Genomic DNA, 25796 nt, shown 5'->3' on the forward strand with positions numbered 1-25796 from the left:
AATTTGGTATCCCAGAGGTTTTCAAAAACAGAAAATGAAAATAATGGTTGAAACAGGCAGGTTTTGAAAATGGGGACAGGATAGCCGAAATATATATATATATTTGTTGTTCTAGACCCAGACTGCTTTGAAACTACCACACACAGCAATGCTTTCCATGTGCTGCTTGATTATTTGTACTGCTTGCAGATATGCTCACCTTTTCGAGAGCTTTTTAGCTTTTTTTCTCCCTTTTCTAGGCAATTAGCAAAGGGAAAGTGCCTCTTTTGCCTTAGGTAATGCCTCGTTTCCTGCCCACCCAGTTTCTCACTCTGTCCCATGCTACTGCCATAACAAAGCACCATAAGTCTTAACACTGACCTAGATGTCAGAAGCAATCACATTTCTAAACCCTTCATTGTTATTGTCACCACAGAGCTTGAACAAGTGGACAACTCTCCTAGCAAGAGCTCAACAACCTGTGTGGAAATCAACAACAGGAACAAACTGTCACTTCTGTAAAGCACTGAGTTCACAAGTAACATTGCTGACACCAGCCTCTGCGACAAGCAGTTACTCACAAGGCACGAGCTGATCGGCTGCGCGGCACAGTGGTGTAGAGAGGTGAGCCCTTCTTTCAAACGTCAGGAGGTTTTTAAAAAGCACAAACCACTGAGTAACCCATTTACCCTCTTAAATACAAATTGCTTTTGCAAGCAAACAAGCAAAAAGTATTGCACTGGAAGGAAAAAATGACAAACAAGACACTCACCATCACCAAAGGAGAGCAACTCCACTCAAGCTTTTATTATGCTTGCAGAGAATCTCCCACTGGCCATACCACCGTCACGGCAAAACTCCAAACTGAATTCAGGCTGAAGTGGGCAGGTACTTGCCTAGGGCAGGAAAGCATGGCATGAAAGGAGGAGAGGAGGGCACAGCTGTGGTGGCAGTCCCAGTTCCAGAAGCATGGGAATCAGTGGCAGCAGAAATGGCACTGGAGTCAGGGCTAAAGGAAGCAGCATGCCACTGACAGAAGAGCTGGCTTTCTCTTCTCTCTCTTTCAAACCCTGCCATCGCACACCCACGCACTCCCTTCGCTCTCCCCTGACCCCAGCCTGCTAGGTTTTTTTTTTTTTTTTACACCTTCAACGACAGCCCCCTAGACTGCAGCCGTCCAATCAGACTGGAGCTTGGTTCCGCCCGCCCACCAGCACACCCCCACACAAACATACACAAACAGAGGAGCAGGAGAACTCACCCACCTGACTCTTCTACAGCAAGCAGCGATACAGAGCCGTGCCGACAGACTGAAAAAGGAGAGGTGTGTGTGTTTGTGTGGTGCTGGGGGGGTGGCTGGAGAGAGAGAGAGTTTGTGTGTGTATATATAAATGTACATGTCTGTGGGAGAGAAAAGAAAATAACTGATTCCTGCAAGAGAGAAGCAAGCGTGCCTGCAGAGAGACCTACACCCACAGACTGTGCTAAGCCATATCGAAATCTCCACTTCCTTCCTCTCTGCACTTTTTTTTTCATTTTCTCCTGGGCTGCCCTGCTCACCACAAGCATGCAGGCTAACATACCTTTTTTTTTTTACATTTCCTGTTATGCTGTAAAAAAAAAAACTGCTGACATTAACTTACCAATTTGGAAAACGCACAAAATACTTTTGTTATGCCGTAAACAAGACCCCTGCAGCTCCCAAACCCAGATGACAAAAAGCTTCGCCTGAAACCACTCCCCTACAGAAACCATCTCGTTTTCCCTGACTCAGACTCCACCCACATGCTGTACCACCGCTTTCACAAGTTTAATTTTACCTACTGTACAGCGCCAACTTTTCTGAACTACTGGGGGTGTTCTTAAAATGTATTCACATTAAACAAAAACACTTATCTGCCCCCTACATCACACCTTAATACAAAAATTAATCATTTCTTACTATTAATAAAGGCTTCATTAAGAATAAAAATGCATGTTTTTTATGGCGTCTTCAGTGTCCAGTGAAGCAGAATCTCAGTGAATACAGGGGTCTGAAATGCATTTAATTTTTTTGGGGGAAAAAGTCTCATTACACACGCTATTTTGCATGAAACTTTGTGGTGACATATTCTCCACGCTTTCTAAACCTTTCTTCACACAATGAAATCCATCAAATCTGATTGTGTTAAATGCAGATTCCACCTTTGTAGAAAACTATAAGCTCTTTTCTGCATCTTTAATTTTAGCAAAAGACTGTTCCCTTTTATTCTATGCAATTAAATTTCAGGGGTGCTTGAGCTCACCCAGCTCATGACAAATGACATACAGGGCATGATAATGCATTTGGATTCACTGACAAAGAAGGAAGCATTTATTTAGAAATACAGATATGAAAAGTAGATAAAGTGGTAAGCTTTGGGTGAAGTGTTTGTGGGTACAATGCGAGACGTTTTTGCAATACACCCAACCATCCATCTTGTTTCTCATAACAATTTATAGGACTGTAATATTCCATCAGGGCAGCACTGGAGCAACAACAGCCTGCCTTTTCATTGATCCCATATCCAACAGACAAGAGGAAAGGACTTCACCCAAAAGAACAGTAGGACAAACAGCAGAAGGGCTTTTTTTCTCTGATAGCAAAGCTTTCCTGCTGAAAGGCTAACAAAGCATAATTCACACTATCATAGCTCAAGGGCGTAATCTGTAATCAACACTATAAGTGTTATCGTAGAACAGCATCAATTAAAGAAAATCATACATAGGGAAAAGGACCACAACGGTGGAACACAATATTGCATTTGTACAAAACGTAAGCATGGGTTCGTGGCTAAATCCAATGCAGATAAATGCTATCAGACCTGCCTAAACTTCTGCCCCAACCTTATTATTTCTCGGATAAGGTCTGCTTCCTGCCCAGTTCCCCTTCTGTATTTCCCCCCACTGCTGAAGCACTGTGTGGTACATTCTGGTGTGGAACAGCTGCTGCACTGTAACCAGAAGATGCGATGCACTTTACTATATGATCACTAATTCAACTGAAGAACTTGGAAACACTTGAATGCAATCAATTCTGTTGAGCAGCGAGTCCAGAGTGGAGACGACGCAGTTCAGTCTTTACTCCATTATTACAGTGCAGCACATTAAAGATGTTTTTTACCTCCATCAGTACTTTCCACTGTTAGAAGCGTGGGAGTCAAATGGTTTCAGAAACAAAGTTTTGGTGCCTGTTCTTACAGTGGAATTCCATCTATTTATTTTTTACAGGAAGCAGAACAAGGAAAATAACAGAATGAGCAATCAGCAAGGAATTTTACAAAACATTCATTTGGTCACGGAAAACCGGACTGAACAATTTTGGGAATGTCCATTTTATTTTACATGCAATTCAAAAGACTGCATGTGAGGTTCATGACACTGTTCATTTATAAAATGAGAAGTACAACAATTTAGACATAACTGGTAGCTGCGATTAAACTCAGAAACTCAGAGAATTCATTTGGAATGCTTGGGCAGCTCTGAGCATTAATGGACAGAAATCTATATTTAAGAAATACGGCTACTGCACATGAATGGTGTAAATTCAGTTCTGTGGTGCAGTTCCACAAGAGTTAAATACAATTACCAGAAAGACAAAATACAGGTTACAATACGTTCAAGATGAAGAGCTTGAGACTTACAAGACGAAAATGATTTTTCAGAATGAGAAAAAAGCTGCTCATCATCCTGATTTAGGGGGATGGTGACAACGTGTCACAGGTGTTGAATGCACAGCTTGTCAATCTGAAAGGCTATTTCCATATCCTTCAGAGATTTTGAATACAATTAAATATCAAAGATAACTGCAATCTTTGCCATGCAACAAGTTGCACAGAGAGTGCAACTGGCATAAAGTTGCATTTTTGGATCTTGCTGCAGAATGTATGAAGACAGACTTGCCTGCAATCAGGATTAGTTTGAAAACCAGCAGTGGATCCTTTCATTTACTGGAGGACAATTGTTGGATCACAACTGATCGGGTGTCTGCAGGAATGAGAGCTGATAACCCTGCTGCTATGAATGGAGACAAATTCCAGCCATTCATAATTCATAAGCATCTAAGCTACAACTGACAAGATAGATCATCCATGAATACCCAGACACAGGCAGAATATATCAAGCCTAAAATCCATATGGTTCTTCACCATGGCAGCCTATCACAAATTTTCTAATAATATTTCTGATTTTCTAATTATAGATCAATTTCAGTATCTTGGTCAACACAAAGAGAAACACATTGGCTAAAATTTAGACACAGATTACAAAAATACCCCAGGACTAAAACAATGAATTTTCAATAGTTGTTTTAGTCACTGATAACCGCTGAATAGATTAAATGCCCTAGAAAAGTCTTCAAACTAATCTCTATCCCATTTGGTCACAGTCAGTCTGTTTAAAGACCCCCCTCCCAGAAAAAAAAGCCTAACATCTAATAATGCTGAAATGTCCCTTCTCTTGCTTGTGTTTATACCACCCTGTCAAGATGTTAAGGAATTGATTATTGGGCTTGCATTTTCAAAGAAGGTACTGATGCAATTAAAAGACAGCAGAAATTCAGCATCGCATGCAATCTTTTGAATTTCAGACAGCCTGTCAGATTGTCTTACAAGCTGACCTGAAGACAGTAATCTCGCCTTTATCTTGAACAAAAGAGCACAGAACTGATGAAGGTTCCATAGAAACTTGGTTACAAGGCTGATTTTAAAATGCAAGTCCACCAATTTAAACCAGAAACACACCATTTCCAAAGCTGAAAGTTATCTTTTCTCTCTAGTAAAGGAAATTAAACCTGACAGTAAAGGAAATAAAACATTGTACTTGTCAAAACAAAAAAAACACACAAATAGTGCTTGTTAAATTTATCTTAACTTTCTACACTGCTAATGAGAACATGACACTCCTATGCTGTTTTCCCACCATTTTGGTTTCCAAAGGATAACTGAACTGAGATTATTTCTCCTTCCCTTAAAACAATACCCATTTGCCTAAGAGCTCCTACTTTTAAAATCTCAGATCATGGTGTGGACGTTTTTAGTGAAGGGCTCCAAGGTTGATTTTTGCTGCATCGCATTGGATTTTAAAGGACAATTATACTTCAATAAGTCTGCTTTCTTTTTTCTGTTCATAGGAAAAATACTGTCGCCATTCTCTTAAGATGAGTGCAAATGTGTTTAAATTGTCATTTTGTCATTCTCAAAAAAACATGTGCAGCTCACAGGAAAAACTGCATGTTTGTGGGCAAGGAGGCTTATCTATGTACAGGTCCTCACACAGCTTTGCGCTTGCACACAAAAGCCATAACACCAGACTTGAAAAAAACAGTATTTAGCAGGTGAGGTAACATCAGGATTAATTCCGGTCTCTACAGACAACCCACAAGCAAAAGTTCTGAGGCTAAGAAAGCGCAAAGCTTAAAAACCTTCTTGCATACTCTACTGCGTGCTTTTCAAAGAGCTTATTAATTTTTTTTTCGCATAACTAATGGAAAGAAAAATATATCCCTACAACTCCGTAAGTGATTCATTAACTAGAACAAACATCTTAGTTTGTCTCTTGAGTAAAGGGTTTAAAGAGTTCAGTTTCTGGATCATCTGATCAAAAATACAAACAATACCAAAGGATAACACATAAAATACTGGAAAAAAATAGATAATAACGCTTTGCTTTGGGCCTCTGGATATCCCCAGTGCAGTGAAGGACGTATTTCATCTACATTTGTGTTCTGATAAAAATGATTTAAGTGAAAATTCTAAGGATATGAAAGGGGGCTTCAAATTGTGGCTACACACGAATAACAATACAAAGAAATTACAGAAGAGCATTAAATTCTCTCTGGGATATTATTTTAAAGTCTGAAATCAATTTAAATCGATCTGATTGTTTAGAGTGTAGTATTAAATAATTTCCTTTGGCTAGCAAAATAGGTTTGACTCAGACAATAGTGTATTTCAGGACTTTATGATCCATTTATAGAAAGACTGCTAGTTTCATTCAAGCAGAACAAAAATACTACAGACTTTCTTGAACACTTAGTTTATGCAAAAAAAAAAAAAAAAGTCTGCCGCTCTTAGTGGTCAATCAGCACATGATGATCTTTTTGCAAAACACATCCAAAGAAACTTAAGTGCCTTCATAATCCCAAAAGCGATCAAACCATTAAATGCAGAACATACACTGCACGTGCCTGAAAAGGCATAATAACAAGCTATTGAACATCCACACTTTGCGGTTGTTTATATGCAAGAGTAAAATTGCTTTACATACATCGAATTAGTGAAGATCAAAGTGCAATACGTTAGATCCGATTCCTCATATCCTTTAGCTGTTCAGTTTAATGAAAATAACTAAATTTAAAAACAAGTTCCAGGCAATTGAAAAGACTAATAAAATCATAACAGGTGGTAACCATGGAAAAGTACTGCTACGAAACATGGTAGAATGCATTCATAATTTGAACACTATAACTGGTATTAGTGTAAATGAAGAACTGGATTTGTCGTGCATTCTGTAATTGCCCAAATTATTTGCAATGTGGTCTGTGCCCTATTTAGATCTTTTATTTTCTTTCCCCTGTATTAAACATAATAATGATGCTTTATTTGACTTACAGATTAATAACAATACAGGATGTCAACTACAACAGAGCAACGCCAGGTAAAATGTCATTCTAAAATAGATAAAATGATGGACCTCTATATTTTACTTTAAATTTAATTTTTTTGCTGGTATAATTGACATTAAACTTTTTCCTAATTTCCTCAATTTTCCATAACCAATTTTGGGCAATCTGCATGTGTGATTCATTAAAGTAATTTTCTGATGACAAAAAAAGATATAACTTTGGGAGGAAGACCTTTGTGTATGAAATACATTGTCTGAGCATGATTTTGTGATGTTGTGATTGCATTTTTTTTTCAGATAGTTTTAACCTGAGAGAAGAATTGGCAATTTGGAAAACTCTGGACTAGAATATCTCCCTTTCATCTTTTGTATAAGATTTAAAAATGACCTGCAAAGGATTTGAAACTGTGTTCCTTAAGAAGCACTTAAAAACTATTTGGGATTTTGTCGTGTGGGTGTTCTTTTTTTCTTGTTTGTTACTGCTACAAATGTAAAATCCCACAGACAAGACACATATGCAGTGCTAATCTCTGTAATAAAAAATACAAAAACACATTTTCCATGCACATTGTTGAAATTAAGACAAGTTCACTTTGCAGGGACAGACATGTGAAATCACTTTTCCCTCGGCAATATCTTGGGGCTTTGTATTAAGCATAATATAGCAGCCTGAACAATTTAATAACACAGAGGCTTTATAGCTGGAAAAGATTAAATAAACTGTATGACAATATGATCAGTTTCTCAATAGTGACATCTTTTTCAAAAGACAAGTAACATTGGGATGCTGTGAGTCCCTGTTTAATACAATCCATCTAAATTAGAACTGAATGAAGTTGGTGCAGACTGGTAATGTGCTGCTGCCATTCTTCAAGATGAAGATAGAGGGTCAGCTATCTCTAAGGGGATCAGCAAGGATAAAACAAAAGGCTTCTTTTTGTCAGGAAAAAAAAGCGGGAGAAAAAAAATAAACTACATTTTAGTTCCTGATATTCAAACTAACCAATGTAGGCATATGAGTAAAAGTAAGTCTAAAAAAAAGAAATATATTGGATACAGTTTTCTTTAGGATATCACTAGCCTTGACATCCAAGGGTAGAAGTATCCTTACTATAGCCATTCACACCAGGTAAAAGAGAGAAAGGCCTGTATCAATACCACATTATGACCAGACACAACATTTAACTTTGCTGAAAAAGGAAAATTAGTTCATAGAATTTTCCAGCACCAGCATAGCTGGTGAGTTAAAAATTAAAAAAACAACAACCAACAAGCAGAAAATAAATAATGCAACACATTTGTTTTTTGTTTTATCCTGACTGGAACATGCTAAGCTTCAATAGCAAAAAAGCTGAAACTGGGTCATCCTTCATTGGTCTATATGGCACTGCAATTATAAACTCCCAGCTAATCAAAGGGGACCAACAGATGAAAGTGAGGCTCAACGTCCTATATTTACAGGGAGTGGGACAGCAGCTGGTAACAAAAGGACTGTTTTCTAGGACACCCCATCACAGGAAGTTTATCTAAAAACACACCCTGAAAACGACAGACTCTAGGGCGTAACTTCCTTCTCGGCAGCTGTGTTCCTGTGAGCTCTCTGATTGTAAACGTGTGTTGTCTTTCCCAGTGGACTGCGAGTGAACAGGAGCCTGACCTTTAGTGGAAGTAGTCTATTACTTCTGCCTGAGTGCCCATCAGTTTTGGGCAGTAACAAATTACATATAACAAGTGACAACAATGAGATTCCATGTTTCAGTAATGTGTAATAGCTCCTTTTTCAAACAGGTAACAAGCTGTATGTGCACAAAAGCTAGAGGTTTTACTTCACTAACTTTATGCAGAAGTTTAATTTATTTTTACACTCAGAGCAGGAAGTCTTGCTATATTCAGTTTAAAGATGTTAAAGCAGCAGGCCTAATTGTGTTGGCCTATTTATACTCTCAGGTTCTTACTTTTAGACAATAAAGATATATTTTTCCAAATTTAAATGTATTTAAACATCTGTTTTTTTAATGCAATTTCGATTTCAGCTAAGCAGTTCTTGCGTTTCATAGTGATGTCTGATAATAAGGTGGATAATGTTACAAGACATCAGTGCTATATAAAAAAAACAGTAAAGGTTTAGTAATCTGCTAACTAATATCCTGGATACAGTTAGAAATTCAGCAATTTGTGAAATTCTTTTTTCTCTAGCGCAGATAACTTTTATGCCATACATAATTTAAGGCTCACAGAGGGTGTACTTCAAGAAAAACTTTGAAGTTGAGTAAATATTTAAATCATAAAAAACAAAATCACAGTTAAATTAGAATTGAATGACACAGTGTTACAGATACACATAAGTTCAGTTTCTTTGCAACAGCATCTGTACAGTCATCTATATCTAAGACCTTATTATATCTATATATTATATCTAATTGCCTTACACATTTCTACAATGCACACACAAACTACTGTTTTGGGGTCTCCCTCACCTCTCAGCTGTTAAAAGTGGATGGTCAAGCACAGTTTGAGTCCTGTGGTCCCAGGTTCGAGCCTGGGTCTTGCTACACACCTATGGCACACCAGTGGCTGAGCAATGCCAAGGGTAGAGTGCGCGACTCTGGGCTGGCCAGGGCTCAGCGACAGACACAGCCACCCCTGTAGTCTTCGGATCACAGCACAACCAGATATACAGTAGCAAAAATAACTGGCAAATCTAAACTAAAGAGACAACAATTGAATAAAGTACTCAGAGGCATGTCCTGGTCAGCCTTTAATGTAACACAAACTGATCAACATAACGTAACGTGATGAATTGCATTTTTGATTTTCATATCCTTAATGAATGACTTTTGAAAGCAGGATAACGTCCCGACTGCAGGTGAGCATTCACCTAATCGTTAGCGATCACAACAGAAGAGCCACAAATCTTTCACAGAGGGAACACTGTGCTGTAGAAGGTACCATCCTGCTTGATTTACTGTAAAGGACTTGACTACTATTTGATCTTTAGGGTCCCACTACACTGTTTTTAAGGGTCTGAGTGTTGGTCTGAGGCTCTTACTAAATTACACTTTGGGCTTTCACAACTGGGACACACTACATTTCCCCATTCATGAATTTGTTTAAGGAACTTTGCACTTACGTAAGACCGCTGGTGCAGAGTGTCTGCCACATGTCACTGACAAGGTTACCGCTCTCAGGGGTAGACCTAGAGGATCCCCCCAATGCGTTAAGCTCTTTGAGAGTCGTAAAGATGAAAAGTGATGTACAAGCAGTCTTAGAGATTTGAGCACCTTTGGGCAGACTTACTGCACTTGATTGGGAAAGTATAGGTAGATCCTGTGCTCTCTTGGTAACTCCAAGTGTTGACAAAGCTGAACTTCGTGCTTCAAACTCAAGGCTTGAAACTGTTTTTGGAACAGTGAAGGATGCAAAGAGCAAATGATAACATAGCAGCAATGAGGGTTTGTAACAAATAACACCAGGAACTACCAGGTGCCAAGCAAGCCACTGTTTAAACAGGCCCAACAAAACCTTGTACAGGCTTTGATTTGCACTTTCTTTCTCTTATCAGAAGCTGTTTCTTTTTCACGCATGAGCTGCGTTTCACAATACACGCTCCCTCTATGAAGGGTTTGCACTGTTATCCTATAATCAAAGCACAAAGAGTTTTCTATTATCTAGCAACATAAAATTACCTTCTAAGGTGGCACCAATGACATTGATGGATCATCCCCTCCAAGGTCTGATTCATCCATCTGTTTCCTCTAAATCTGATAATGCTGTGGACACTACTTAGCCAACACACATGAGTTTGAATAACGAAGTTACTTTGGAATAATAGTAACAGAAGGAATACATAATGAGGTTAAAAACAGCAAAGAAAGGTAATCTTTGACATTTTACTTGATGACATTTGGTGAATTCATTATCCTAAAAAAAAATCAAAAAGTGCATACTTACATACAAGACTGTCACCCTGCAAATGTGATATTTGTGCTAATGCTTATTTGAAGCAGTGTGTAGATCAGGTAGCTCTGTATGTCCAAAGCTACTACTGAATTTAGCCAAACTCCTGTTGCACCAGAAGCTTCATGTGACTCACAACGCCCTGCAGTTTTGATGGCTGTTGCAATGCAATGCCAGAAACCCACCTGCTTGCCACATAGGAAAACGAGGATGACTGTATTTCAGACTTTCTAGGTTCTCCATGAGACAAACGTCCCGCAGAATGAGAACCATTTTCGTTCTAAAAGTAGTTGCCTGATTTCAATCAGAAAGGCTAAACCAAGGCATGTTATGCTCAAAAGAAGAAAGAAAAAGGTCCTATAGACTCAAGAGAATCTGTAGATGACACACCAGAAGCAAGAACTCCAGCCAGGGTTCAGGAGGGGCTAAACTAAAAAAAAACCACATGGCCAGAACTCACAAACCACTCAATCGCAATACTGCATCTATCAACTCATGTCTGTTAGAGGCTTCTTGTCAAACTGGCATGTTCTGCCTCACAGCCATGTTTATGCATTTTACCAGTTGAACTTCATAGATGCCAACAACTGACAGAAACACAAGCCTACCGTACAAGAGTCATCTTGTATAGTACTTTCACCAAAGTGATCCATACAGTCACAGTTCTTATTCATGACAGGACAAACAACAGTTGCAAATTTTGCTCCTATTCACTAAACCCAACTTGGTAAACAATCACAACCCATAACAGTAAATTGGCCAACCAATAATTTAGCTACTACAAAAAGACTTATGGGGCTTTGAGATACAAGTGACCTGATGTCCAGTTATAATATTATTATTATTATTAATAATAATAAAAAAATGCTTACACTTATATGGTGCTTTTCTGTACACTCTACTCAAAGCGCTTTACAGGTAATGGGGACTCCCCTCCACTACCACTAATGTGCAGCAACCACCAGTTAGCCTAAAGACAGCTTTTCTTCATTCATAACTAAAACCGTAACGCCAGCCTTTGACATTGATCTGGCAAAGAAATTATCAGGATGTATATTATTAAACTTGGTTTTAAGTCTCTGTCCTCGAAAATTCAAGCAATACCACAAACTTCCCAGAGAAGTTGTCTTCACTTCTGTCTAAAAATCATGATACGATACCGAGGCCAATTCAGATAGCAGGTAGCTACCAAGTTAAAGCACTACACAGTGGTGTGTACGCTTGGTTAACAGCTTCACTTACATTGAACAAATTAGTCTTATTCCTCTCGCAGAAGAGTCCTTGCGCTGGCATGTGCTTCAGTTGTTGCCATGGGACACTGCTTCCTAGCAACACGTCTCGGGCCCACTGCAGGTTCTGTGGAAACACAAAATATAATCAGAGCGAGAGTGTGCAGAGACCCGTGGGGGTGGTGGGCTGCCTATCGCCTGCAAAGACAGAGGTTGGTTAAAGCTGTAGAAACATGCAGTGAAAAACAACATCTCACCTGCCGAAGAGTGCACAGCCAACAAAACGCAAAGACTTAGGTGCCTCGTCAGGTGAAATACAACTGCTGCCACCACTGGACAGTGATCAACTGAAATATTTTCAGAAGCCAGTTTATACCAAAAAAATAAAAGGTGAAGGGGAAAGTGATTTTGGTGACTCTATATTAGTATCAGTGCAACAAAATGACAAAAATGTATCACACAAGAAAGGCCGTTCATCTCCATTCACCAGTTCATGAATTCATTTATCATTAGGGTACGAAAACAGAACGTGACACTGTAAATCCTTTGACAGTGAAATATACAGTAAGTACAGTAAGTAAGGTTTTATAGAAAAACAGCGCCTTCTAGTCAAACAAGTCAATCAAATCAGTAGCATCACGAGGCCCAATAAAACGTAGGAGCATATGTTTAATCGTAAATTTCATTTCAGCAGTCTGAAGGCCCGTCTAGCAAAAAATTAAAGATCAAGTACTGGATTTATAATTTTGCAGGTGATGGGGTTGATTGGTTGTCAAACCAGACTAATATCCAACCACAAAGTTTTCTGCTCCAAACTACGGAACTTGTTCAAAGGTCTGAACACTAAATAAAATGCACACCACGGTATTTAATTTGTATAAACAGAAATGTTTTTCCTTAAATCTATTTCTACAGATAGAACTTCAGACATTTTTCTGGTCTTAATACTGGGTAATGTTAAAAACATTGGCTTTCTTAAAAAGGCAGCATCAGACTGTGCAGTTATCCAGGAAAAAATCACAATAGTAACTATGTAACCGGACTATAGCATATTACCTTGAGTGAATAAAAATCACAGATAATGAAATGTTAACGAAAAAGGTTAAAATGCTCTGTAGACAAAAATACTGTATTCATTAGATGTGAAATTGCTGTATTTCTAAAACTAGCACTGAATTACTTCCTTCTATCTCAGGTAGGTGTCTAATGGCATTCAATGCTGTATTTCCTTCACATAACCTGCTGTTAGGAGGTACTGTATCATGACAGAATATCTTCTGATGTCTGATGAGCAACATCATAAATTGTGCTGATGAGAATGTTTATGTATTTTTCTCTTTTTTAGAAGAGTGACCATTCACCCTGAGGGTGACGAAAGTCACAGAAGCACTAAGGATGTGAGGAAGCAATAAAAAAGGAAAATGATGTTCAGATAAAAATGTAAAATTTAAGTCAAGCAACACTATGTTAGATTGTACAATGCACTAGTAAGACCTCATTTACAGCACTGTGTATATTTTGTCCCCAACTGCAGGTCACTGACACGGTAAAGGAACTAAAGTCTGGAACACAGAACGCAGACTTGATTCAAGTATTCAAAGTCCTCAAAGGCACTGCCCAATGAACTTCTTCAGAACCATCTACGAAATATGAACTAAAGGACACAAATCACAGCTATGGGCAAGAGCATTTAAAACAAAACGGGAGGCACTTATTGACACAAAAAGGACATGCAGAACAAGCTACCCAGCTGAAATTACCACTGCTTTAGAAAAACAGCTGGACACTCACTTAGCTACTTGAAAGCAGACGAGACAGTTAGGCCAAATGGCCTCCTTGAATTTGCAAACTCTCTTAGGTTCTAATGAAACCTCTTGCTCACCAAGACTGGATGGACATCAAATGCAGACCCATCTGTTTCTTTTGTATTGTTCTCACGCCCACCAGGTAAAAGCAGAGCAGTGACTGGTGCAGCTCTGCAATACCTACTCTGTAAACACAAGCAAATAGAAAATATCTCTTTATCTCACAAAGAATACAACAGATACCAAGGCCCACTCATGTTAGGAACTTCTAATTTTGTGTGCCTTTTGACTTGAATTTCTAAGACATACCTAACAAGGATGCTAATATAAATATACATCATCAGATGAACCTTTATTCTGGCAAATCAATAGATCCTTGACAATCACATTTAGTGTTTTTAACATGCATGCTTTTGAAATATTTTTGGAAGGTAGGTCTTATACAGATGATGACTTCAATTTTACCCAGGGTTTAACTGCCTTTATCATTGATAAAAACAAACATGCCTTTGATTTTCATTATAAAACCTCAGAATCAACAATTAGTTGTGCTATTGGGAATGGCCAAGGAATGGTCAATAGTGTGGTTTACACCCTTGACCACAGGCAGCGGGGAATGAGGAAGAGGAGGCAGACTCCTCTGACCCACCTGCCTTCAAGCCACAGCTTTCACTGCCTCGTGAGAGAGGGGCAGCACTGATTGGAGGAGAGGTGCATTCCTCACCTAGAGCAGCACATGCCTGCAATCCCCCAGGAGGCCACAGGGGTCGCTATGCTACTGAAAGCCAAGATAGCCCTGGGGGATTAAACCTGCCTTATTCTCAGCGCTGATCAGCCAATTGCATGTGGCTGTTTGAGGAATCACAGCCACAGGCTTTAGTGACACATCCAGTTTATTCATTCAGAAAGATCCCTTGAGATTTTAGACTCTTACAATCTTAAATAAAATTGACTATTTGCCTCCATGTGGTAATTTACCACAGCACAGTAGAGTTGTACATTTTTTTGGTATAACTTTTTTTTAAGCAGGACAGTCCTTTAGGAGAATGTTAAAGCAGTGGCCCCTTAAAACTATTAGATAATGTAAAATACTTTCCATACATAAGAAACGGACAAAACCACTAGCACCCTTGATTGGAACAATGTTATTCTCTAAAAAGTGTAGTTTAATAATTTGGGGTACCAATATTTTTTGTTCAGGTTTCCCAGCACAGGCAGTAGACAAAAAACAGTTTTTTTTACATATTTAGTTTAGGAGAAAAAAATCTAAATATTTGTTTAAGGTACAGTGTAGCACGTTTGTTTCTGATGTCATGAGATAAAATGTGCCATGTTTTCCTATATCTACAGTAGCTCAAGGACCGGCCTCACAAACCTTTCAATATGCTGTGCCATCAGATGTCATTTCACTTATATTCTCTGGCTGCATATCATGATCCTCTGGCCTCCTGTGTATCAATTCCTGCCATGTGCTTGTACAAAAAACAGGACTACAAATACACACACACTTTCACATACGGGTGCGATCAATTTGAATGCATGATTTGACCATCTGAAACCTGTATGGCTATAATGCGCCACTTCTTGAAACAGTGCAGCATCCACTGAAGTGCTCTCATTCTGATTGCTCTTTAATGTGCAACAAGACGGAGAGCACACCTGTGGCCCTGGAGAGGGGAATTCCGTAACTTTTCTCTCTCTCTACCAACCTCTGGCCAAAAAAAGGCAACTTTGAAAACTGGTTGCTTGTGTGTGTGTGTGTTTCTGGCAAACTTACAATGCTGAAAGTGTTGCATTGTGGTTAACGTCTTCGCTTGCGAGCTGAAGCTCGGCGGGAGTGAAAACTGTTTGGTTCCAGACACTGCAGGTGTGTTGGGAGGCCTGGAACAGCCCCAGACTCAACCCATGGTGCCATACTGATGTCATCAGGAAGACGCATGTAGCTGGAAGGCTTAACATTTTGTTTGCAGCAATACTATTGTCAGACTATGTTGCATCAAAGACCTGTCTAACACAGCCATGCTGAATGTTGATTCTTTTTCTAATCTACAGAAAATTGGATGAAACCAACAGAAAGCACATTCTCACAGCAGAGCACCTTATATAGCAAAACATACATTCAAACCAAGATTTTAAGGCTATTTCATGCTGCAGAAATTTTAGTTCACTCATCCCATCACCCTTAGATGGCTATGATCCATATCATATAGGTTTAAAAGATGTAATTTACTGAAAAAAAATAACTATGAAATGGATAAGATAATTATGATTGTATAAATATCAAAACAAGACTAGAAGCAATAAGGTCACCCACTAACAAAGAATCTCTCCGATCTCCGATGTAATAAAAACTTTCACCTCTGGTGATAAAGGCACGTTCACTACTTCCTTGTTAGTTTACATCAAGAAATTGGTATCCAGGTAAACTTTAGGAGGATCCTTGTAGTGCAGACCGTATCTCCTTTCTAGATTCAGGTTTCTCACGTTGCACTCAATATAATAAAACACAGTCTAAGGATTACATACCCTTTTCATTTTCACTGATTCACATTCCTCCGTTCCCTGAGAGCTTAATATTATGCCTGAGATTTCTGGATTAATGCGAGAGAGACTCATGTCTCATGTCGAGAGCGCCAAAGCAGCTGACCTCTGTAGTCATTTAACATCATGGCTGGAACGGGCTGGTAATTTTTGATCAAACCCAGGCTTGCATTGCACGACAGCTCTAAAATCAACTTCCACAGTGCTTAGGTTAGGTTATGCTTCTTGGCACCTCCCATCAACAACGTAAAACTAGTGCAGGAACCCTATCTGTAGATGGCATTATGCTTTAATTTCAATCAAAACTGAAGAATTTGGGGGCTATATTCAATCTTGGCTTGACTTTTGAACCCAATGCAAAAAATGTTTTCTGCCATCTCAGAAATATCACCAGACTACATCCTATGTTTTCTTTGACTGTAACAGAAAAGATCGTCAACACATTTGTCTTTCCTAGAATTTATTACTGCAACACTCTAGTTGCTGGGGTATCTAAATTGATACTGAACAAACTCCAATACATTCAGAATTTGGCAGCCAGAATCCTGACCAGGTCACATGCAAGCAATCACATAACGCCTGTCTTGGAGTCTTTGCACTGGCTTCCTATCAGGTTTCGAATCTGCGATTCTACTTTTAATTTTGATATATAAAAGAAAGTTTATTCTTTTTATATCATAGTGTCTGTGCGAAAATTCCAAGTAAGATAGTTTTCTCTATTCTCAAAGCCCCACAAAGTTGATGTTGCCGTTTCTTTCGACCACAAGCTCCCTAGTCTCATAACACATAGGTTGTGTTGAAGGGTAACCAGCCAGCTGGATGCAGAGGTGCCAAAAAACATAAGTTATGGTTAGAAAGATTAATTATTTCCCCCATCTGGCACTTTTTTTGTTTTAAACATTTAAGCAAAGCACTACCCCTGTTAACCAGGTTAACAATAAGTTATCAAACTAACAATGCTATCTTATACACTGTGAGAAAACAAGCAATGAATTTTCTATCCGTGACTGTGTTGTGCTCCTACCTCATAGCCACTAATGTGGGCACACTTGAAATTCTGAAAGAAAGAATAAGAGTGTCTGACTAAGGTGCAGCTTTTAAGGCATTGCCAAAAGACCCAGGGACTGCTTTCAAGCAGCTAAGAGAAACTGCAATTGCCTTTAATAAATGCCTGATTCTTTATAGACTACTGTAGCACAGCTACAATAGTAAACGTAATAAACTAAAAGCCCAGCAACATTTTCATGTGATCTTCAATAGTTTATATAAGAAAACTTCCAAACAAGAGGGTGACATTTTTCCTATCTAGGTTCTTGAATTTAACAGCTAAATGATCTGAGAATCTCAACAAGCTGTTTCTTGAAAGACTGTTCCAGACTCCCAGATCCATTTGTGTAAAGAATGTTTGCAGTTTTAAATGCGTCTCCCTGTCGTTTATACTTGTGTCCCCTGGTTTGTGCTTCAGTGATGATTCAAAAGAAGTCTATTCGATTGACTTTGTATACTTTGTGAATACTGGAGTCAGCCCCCCTCATGCTCTTCTCTGCTCAGAACTAAAAAGACTCAGTTCTGTGTGTCTGTTAGCACCTCCTTTATGCCTAGTAAATTATCTGGTGCTTCTCTTCTCCACTTCTTCCAGACCAGCTTTATCTTTTTGTTATCGTGGTGGCCAAAACTTTATGCAATACTAATGAGATCTTAACTTGCATGTTAAATAATCTAATATATATCCCAACATTCCCCATGGTTTTCATAACACAAATGATGTGCCATAACAAACACCCAGGTGCTTCTCATATGTAGCCTCTTCAAGACCCGTTTTATATTACAATGTATGTTTTCTCTACTTGAAAGCAGCAGATATTTGATCAGTGCTCTTGGTATTATCTGATACATGTGCTAAAGAAGACCTGTCATATTTTCTTCTTTTGAAGGATATGTGCCAAGAAAGTGTTCGAAATGTTCTGTTATTGCGTCCACGTTACTCAAATAGAAAACATCTTTAAAAGTATTTGGAATTTTACTAGAGCCAGACATGTTGACAGAACTGCGATTTTTGCTAATATATCTTGAGAAAAATGTTTACAAAACATACACACAAAGACTCTGATAACCTTTAATTCCTTGAAATTGTAACTTGAGTCATAAAAATAATAAAACCCATTTTGAAGTCAAAGTCCTAATGCTTTTCCAACACCTTAAACAGAACATATCAAGTTCAGTTCTGTGCTCTCTACAGGCTTAATTAGGCCGTTTTACCCTGAACTTTTCCAGCTGAGAAAAAAAAAATATTTTTAAGGTTTCTGTGATGGCAAAACTGGGACAATTCACCAAGAGACAAGTACACATCCATAAATTATATGTAATGCCTGGCATATTAAAAAAAAGTCATATTCATGATTATCTGTAGTAACATATTTTGACAGACTGTAAAATAAAACCAGACTGCTTTAAAGTGCAGATTAATGGAGACTGTAGATATGTTTGTTTTTTGGAAGATGATGAGTTCTTTCATCGTACAGAAACTCCACCATGGCAGTGGAATGGTGGTTCTGAGGTTCTGCACTGCTTGAGGTCTAATGGCTTGGTTAACCGGAATGAAGTGACTCAGCTGATGTAATTTCCCACACCTCAGAACACTAGGTCAAAATAACCTGCAGAACAATACTTTCAGATCAGTCATACCTCTTGGGAAACATGACAAGAAGGTTAGTAAGACATCCCTATGTACTGCGACTATTTCCATTGAAAAATGAACCTTAAGCCTTTAGTGAGATTCTAATGGACAAATTGAAATGCTTAGAAAACCAAAGAACAAATAGCATAGGCTATCTTCCAAAAAGAAATATGAAATCTATAGCTAAAAGGAAAAGGATTCCAATAATTTAGTGTTAGAATGTAATGTAACCTCATCTCAGTGATAAAGGTTTTGCAGCACTACTTTATAAATCCATTTAATTTTAAAAATGGACAAAAGGCCACAAAATTAGATTTAAATGTTAAGTGAAAGTATCGCATCTTATTTAAAGAGGTAATCAAGAATTAATTGATTTTTCGGCAGTAAGTGTCACTAAATAATCAATACACTGCTTTTGCCTCCAGGTAGATTTTTTCCTCTCGTCTATTTAGATGCCTCCTGAAATGTAAAGAGAAAAATGTTTTTCTCCTGCCTAAATCAAAATGGGGAATCAATGCACAAGATTAGCAAAACGTAATGTACATGTATTACACCTTGCCAGAATTTGGCATATTTCTGCAGCTCCAGACAGAGACGGAACTGGTATTTCAAACTTCCAACGAATCCAAAAATATTCAGTAATTATAAGTGTGAGAGACAATCATCTATGTCTCTTGCTGTTACAAGTTTATTGAACACCTGCAAATAGTCAATTATGGAATTACTGTGTTTGCTATTGCCCATTATTTTGGTCAATTTAGAGATGACCTCAAACATCATGTCTGCTGAAGGTTGGAGCCAGACTGAAAAAAGCACGCATAGAATTCCAGCAGGAGTAATAAATAAGATACAACAAAGTAATTGTATTTAAAAAAAAAAAGATGTATGACTTACGACATGATGAACTGAGATTTCCAGTAAGCTTTTGATCTGAAATTTACTGTAAAATGTTATGGGAATCCATAACAAGTAATGTATGTATATAAACTGAGAATTAATCAATGAACAGGAAGCAATGTGTCCTCCTAAGGGGCATAATTGGACATATGTAAACCAGGGTGTGCTGCAGGGACCCTTTATGGGCCTTTTGGTCTTCCTGGTTCATTCTCAATGATCTAGATTCTGGTATAGTTAACAAATCGGCTACATCTGATACAGGGAAACTAGCAAATAAGAACACCAGCAAAAGAATTAGAAAACTCTTAAAAGAGAAGCATGGATTGGGCAGAAGTGTAGCAAATTAAATTCCACACGGGAAGTAGTAACTATACGATATGATCACATGGGTGATTCTGAGCTGCAAGAAGCGATCTGTGATTTTGTGTTGAGTCAATGCTCTTCCCAAGGCAACGGGGGGAGAGAGCGATAACAAAGCCAGCTTTGCATCACACCATCTTACAATGCACTGCGACAATGTTACACTATTACAATGCACTGCGACAATGTTACACTACTACAATGCACTGCAGCACTAATGTTCAAAAACTGAAACCATTTAGTGTTCAGGTTTGTAACACAATAAGCAAATAGCCCTATAAAGTGTTCAAAGAGTGACGAGAATGATCCTCAGAATGCACCTCAAGGGAGTCACACATACAGACAAGGTAAGGGAACTAAATCTCTAGAGCAAAAGAGAATGAGAAGAGATCTGATCCAAGGACATAAAATCATAATAAACAGGTTCAGCACAAGGGAGTATTTCACTCTATGTCATGTAACTACTCAGTTGTTCTCAACACATAACTCTTTTTGTGGGTTTCATAGCTCTGTTCTCCTGCCATTTCTACTGCTTAACAATTCTTAGATACATAGCATGATAAAAAGACCTGCTTAAATCATTAAGGATTTCAAAATGAAGTGTAATAGAAAAATGTAATTGCCACACACATGCACATTATGTGTTCGAGGTGATTTATATTTAGTTATAAGCCTGTAATTTCAAAACTGTGTTCTTTCATTTTTGTTGCGGAAGATCTTAACACGTGTACAGCATTAGCACCTTACTGTTGAATCTCACAGTCACAGAATGTAATTGATACTGTAATATACTGGGAGTCTGATGGAATAAAGGCAATTTCCTACACAATGCTATTCTTTTAGCAATAACAAAGCCCAAGAGAGATGATTTCCTGTGAGCACTGCCATTATTAAATATTTTCATTACTGTCATTTCCATCACTTTCAGAATTATCATAATGATTACATATAACATTCCTTGATGAAGTTATTGTTAAGAAAGGCTTAAAAAGGGTTCTACTAATACCAAGTCATAATGGTCAGAAGTGACATTATGGCTACTTGTACACTGCTGGAATAAGACCCAGAACAAAGATTTACAGAAGTGCTTTTCATCTCTAAAAACACTAATTTTCTTAACCCTATACATGGGTTTATTTTAGTATACCTCAGAATAGAAAATCTCTGTTTTATGAATACATAAAACAACCTCCTTCAAATCATATATTATCTTGTGAAAATCATGGTAACACACTTTCAAGATTGACAGATCTTGTCAAATCATTTTTTTTTATTAGTACCCTTTTTGAGTTAGTAGATTGTAACTCAAATCATGTATATTTTTGCAATTACATTTGCAACTTTTGATCCAAAAGCACCTCAGGGGTCCAAGAGACACACGCAGCATGCATAGAAAATTGCCACATCATCTTCAACTGGAACAATGCAAAACAGAGATTAGGCATTAAGAACTTCAGAGGAGACAAAAATCCCCCAGGTGAAAAGAAACACATTTTGCAAAGTGTGTTCCTCATCTCACAAGCACTAAGCAGGTTTTTGTTTATTTGCTCTTCTTCCTACTTCATTAAAAATGAGTCTAACAGCTTTATGACTGATCCCCTGCAATGTTATAACTTTTAATAATAATCACTTCTGCGCAGGTCAAAGTCTTGCCAGTCCATAGCTGTACTGTACGTTACTACTCTGAAGTTTCATGTCTGGAAGTTCATCAACTGTTTTTTTTAGAGCTACCTCATTCCTTTTGCATGAAAGAGCTCTAAGGATCCCTGGCCTCCACAGATCTCGACATCTTGATGGAGCACATGTGTGAGAATCCCCAAGCTTTACTAAAAGACAGAGATTTTAGGTGGGATCAATTCAGAAAGACATAGAAGAATCAACCAAACAACAGGTTGTGAAGGGAGAGTATCACTGTGCGCTATTCTAATTACACACAAGATTCCACTAACAACGCAATGCCTTTTTAAGGATGGGTAGAACTAAGCGGATCGTGCCTTACTAAAGATGAAATGGTGATACTCTTGACACAACACATGAGGACACATGCACCTTAAATCTGGTTTACCTCCCTGTTCTGCATCTCATTATAACCAAAACAATATTAATAATAACCACTTAATTAGCACTCTCCACAGAAACACAAACAGAAAACTGTTGAGCAATACACATATGGAACACTCAGGTTACTGTTAGAGAAATTAATTTCCCAAAGGAATGCATGTAACATACTGAAGTATACTAAAGAACGCTTTATGCAAAGATATTTCTATACTTCTTTCACTTCAACATTTTACCCAGAAACAACAGACTTTAAAGTTGTGATATTAAGTGGGAAAAAAAACACTTTCTAAAGTAAACAATCATTTACAACACCAGAGCTGAGAGAACAAGGCCCGATTAATATCACAGGTTTAATCATTTATGAACTAAACTGCCCAAGGGGATAAAAAGCAACAACAGATATGCTAGTTCACAGCTCACTGCTGAGTAAAAGGGAAGCATAAAATCTCTGTTCCTCACTCAGGTCACAGGCTATCTGATCTTGCTTATTATAATGATGCTAATATTTTTTAGCTACCGTAAGTAAGGTAATTTGTACCGGATCTAAACAATTACCTGACATTTTCATATCAAACTGCAAAAGGAGATGAATATGAATAGAAAAAATGCCTGAATAAAGCAATATATAACAGACGTATAGGGTTTCTACCTAATCCAGAATTTAAATAAAACTAAAACCATATAAGTTTAGAACATGCTTACCCTTTCAATCAGCCTGTCCACAGGTATGTTTCTTTAGTCATCTATTACCTGAATGTTTGCTTAAAGCAGGAAGTTTTGAAGAAACTAACTGCTATCTATGATCATACACATGAGTTTCAACCAATACATAAGAGCGGATCTTGATTTAAAAGGTCAGTATCCTTAAAACAATATGGAGCTGAGAAACATGATAAAACAGATTTATAACTGCTATCATAAGCCATCATAAGCAATGGGGCAACAACAGGAATTCAAACAGAACTACATCTCGAGTCTTGCTGCATTATTGGAGCCAGCTGATTTCTAATGAGCACCGCTAACCTTATCCTTTCTTAACAAGGTCCGTTATGTGAAATTAGAAGTGCTGGCTTCAGCAATGCAGTTGAAGTTTCCTTGCACCAACCTCAGAAGGAGTAACATGTAAAGGCAGATTAGACTCCCACACATGTGTTGATGGCACAACTTCACCAAATTGCATTCAGCTGCCAGAGATTCGAGCTTATTATAAAGCAAACTGAGTTTCTAAAGAATGATGAGTCAAAAGTGAACCAAAATAAATTGTTACTGAAAAATACAAATGTGCAAGTTCTGTTAACTGTGTCCTTGCTTCCTGCACTCAGCATGTGATAAAATCAAGACTAAAACAGGAGCCTTTCCAGTGGAGTTTCATGCACGCACAGTCACAGACTTACGTATTTCTGAAATACACAAAACAAGCAGGAGCTCGTAACTGTACGAACTGGGATATTTTAACATTTGGGCACAAGCTTTCCTGTGCAATTTGGGCTGAATAAAACACAGCCTTTGCTAGCACTGCCCTTTGCCTCAGATTCTGAATGCATGGGGAACCATTTTCAAAAATGTTAAAGTATGCAAAAAAAATATAGTAACATATAAAAATAGGAGGTGGGTGTGCACTTTCTGGGGTTTTCTTTTCAGAAATAAACGTGTTGGGAGCTCCGTGCAACACGCTGGGAGTAATGGGCCCGGGTCGGAGAACAGGGGGCACCCTGGCTCACCTGGTGCGTCTTGCTGTTGGCGTAGAGGAAGGCCAGACGGTAGAGGCTTTTGTAGTGCTGAGGGAAACGGCTGAGGCAGAGGAAAAGGGCCCGGACGCACATGTCCACCAGCACCCGCCGCTGCTCGGCCCGGTCCGAGGGCAGGCTCTGCGGCACCTCCGGCACCTCCGCGGCCGCCTCCCCCTTCTTCCTGGCCTCGTTCGCTGGGGTCACTGGGGTCACCGGGGTCAAGACAGCGGAGGGCTTGGCAGGATTTGCTGGCACTGTGGACAGCGCTGGATCAGAGGCAGCCTTTTGCCCTCCGAGTTCTGTCAATGAGACGGACAGGTCGTCCAGCACCTCAATTATGTTTCTGTTGTCCTGAAGGACATCTGTGGGTCTCTCACTTTTCTCTTCCAACACACCTGGAAAGAGTTTCACAGCATGCATCAGCCATGTTGCACTTACCCACTTTACTACAGCACAGCAAGACTTCTTACTAGCATTTCTTAAGCATATCTGATTATTTATGCTGCTAGAATATTTATAAAGAAAAAGAAAAATAACTGGTCTTATCCTAAGGCATCCAGCTGGTGACAGCTCATTAACTCAAGCTGTTACACATTCCAAATAAAATCCTTCAATGCCAGACAGAAAAGGCGGGTACCTGCTTCCTCCACTCTTTCCTGTCCTTCTTTCAGAGGCGTGGTGTTTTCAGACGAGGAGGCGCTCCCCTTCCCAGACAGCACCTTGCGGCTGCTTTCCTGGGAGCTGGCAGGGTCGGAGAAGGGGTCCTGGATGGAGTTGGAGTCGGACAGCATCACCACCATGCTGTCCTGGCTCCGTTCTGACAGGACAAAGACACACAAATGCACGTCATATAGCACTTGGCGGTCACCGGACTATGGCACATACAGTATGAAGCAGCACCATTGCTTTCTTTTGGAAACATCTTTCTCCCAATTCGATACGGCTTTGAGTCCACACTCAGTTATGAGATAACAACAAGTTAAGCCTGGCTGCTCTGTAATTGTCAACATTAGGTTTTCAGAAGTATTCAACTGATGGTTTTCATGAAAATGTGGCCAACCGTGATTTCTTTCCTTACCGAACTGATATATCATTCTCGGTTTTATCTCGCAGATGGCTCGCTCAAGTATCCAAGGACTGGAGAGCACTGATTGCCCTGCAATCAGCTTTGAAGAGATATTACTTGAAGTCCAAAACCTGGTAAGCCTTCCTGCGAGTTTATAGTCAAATTCTGTACAGTGGGGACTAAAATGAGCAGATCTGCTACATGATAGGAAGCTTCACTGCAACCTCTTTCCTATCCACCCACATTTTAAGTTTAGGTACCATCTGATCGTATTTTCAGTTATTGTTGTACATGGTTTACATCACACAGACACACCCCTTGTTATTGCAACATGTTGCCAGATGTGAGCAAAGCAAGGCAGTGTTTACTGTAATGTGTGTAGATTTTACAATAATCAGGCATTGTCTGGGTACGACTCCTGGGCTTGGTGCAAGGTACCAGCCAGGCATGGGGAAAAAAAGAGTTAGTAGATAGATACAGCACCTGAAATATACCTTAGAGGGAAGAAGAGTGTAAATTACCACCAAGAAGAAGACAGAAGAGAAAGAAGCTTTGCAACTTCATGTTTCAAGGCAAATAAACTTATAAAGGGCTTGGAAGTTACAATCACAAGTTAGCATTTGTTGTTTGATTTGATGTTCACCTGCATGCTCACACAAAACACATCCACAACAGCTATACTGTGCCTGTGCCAGAAGGGAAATAACAGCTGCCGGACCGGCTCAATCCGTAACTTTACAAGAAAGAACACGAGTCTATATGCAATTGACCAAAACTTCCAAACTACTGGTTAAATAAAACCTAATATCCTACCTCTTTTGAAAATCTTCTTCAATGTATTAAGAGCTTTCT

At 38.8% G+C, this 25796-nt stretch overlaps 1 protein-coding gene across 5 annotated transcripts in view; it reads right to left on the reverse strand.

Moving 5' to 3' along the window:
• cabin1 (calcineurin binding protein 1) overlaps positions 1–25796 on the reverse strand; it is a 112128-nt gene that overhangs the window by 38446 nt on the left and 47886 nt on the right. For 4 of the 5 annotated variants that reach the window (XM_088618492.1, XM_088618491.1, XM_088618489.1 and 1 more), the window contains 4 exons: positions 24516–24695; positions 23870–24273; positions 13690–13797; positions 11821–11934 (listed from right to left, as the gene is read on the reverse strand). In XM_088618492.1, coding sequence (XP_088474618.1) covers positions 11821–11934; positions 13690–13797; positions 23870–24273; positions 24516–24695 — 806 coding nt within the window. The remainder of the gene's footprint in view (positions 1–11820; positions 11935–13689; positions 13798–23869; positions 24274–24515; positions 24696–25796) is intronic. The other variant, XM_088618490.1, reaches the window with a different exon arrangement.

Source organism: Lepisosteus platostomus, chromosome 24, assembly GCF_059453375.1.
Source record: "Lepisosteus platostomus isolate fLepPlt1 chromosome 24, fLepPlt1.hap1, whole genome shotgun sequence".
In the NCBI taxonomy this organism is placed as follows: domain Eukaryota; kingdom Metazoa; phylum Chordata; class Actinopteri; order Semionotiformes; family Lepisosteidae; genus Lepisosteus; species Lepisosteus platostomus.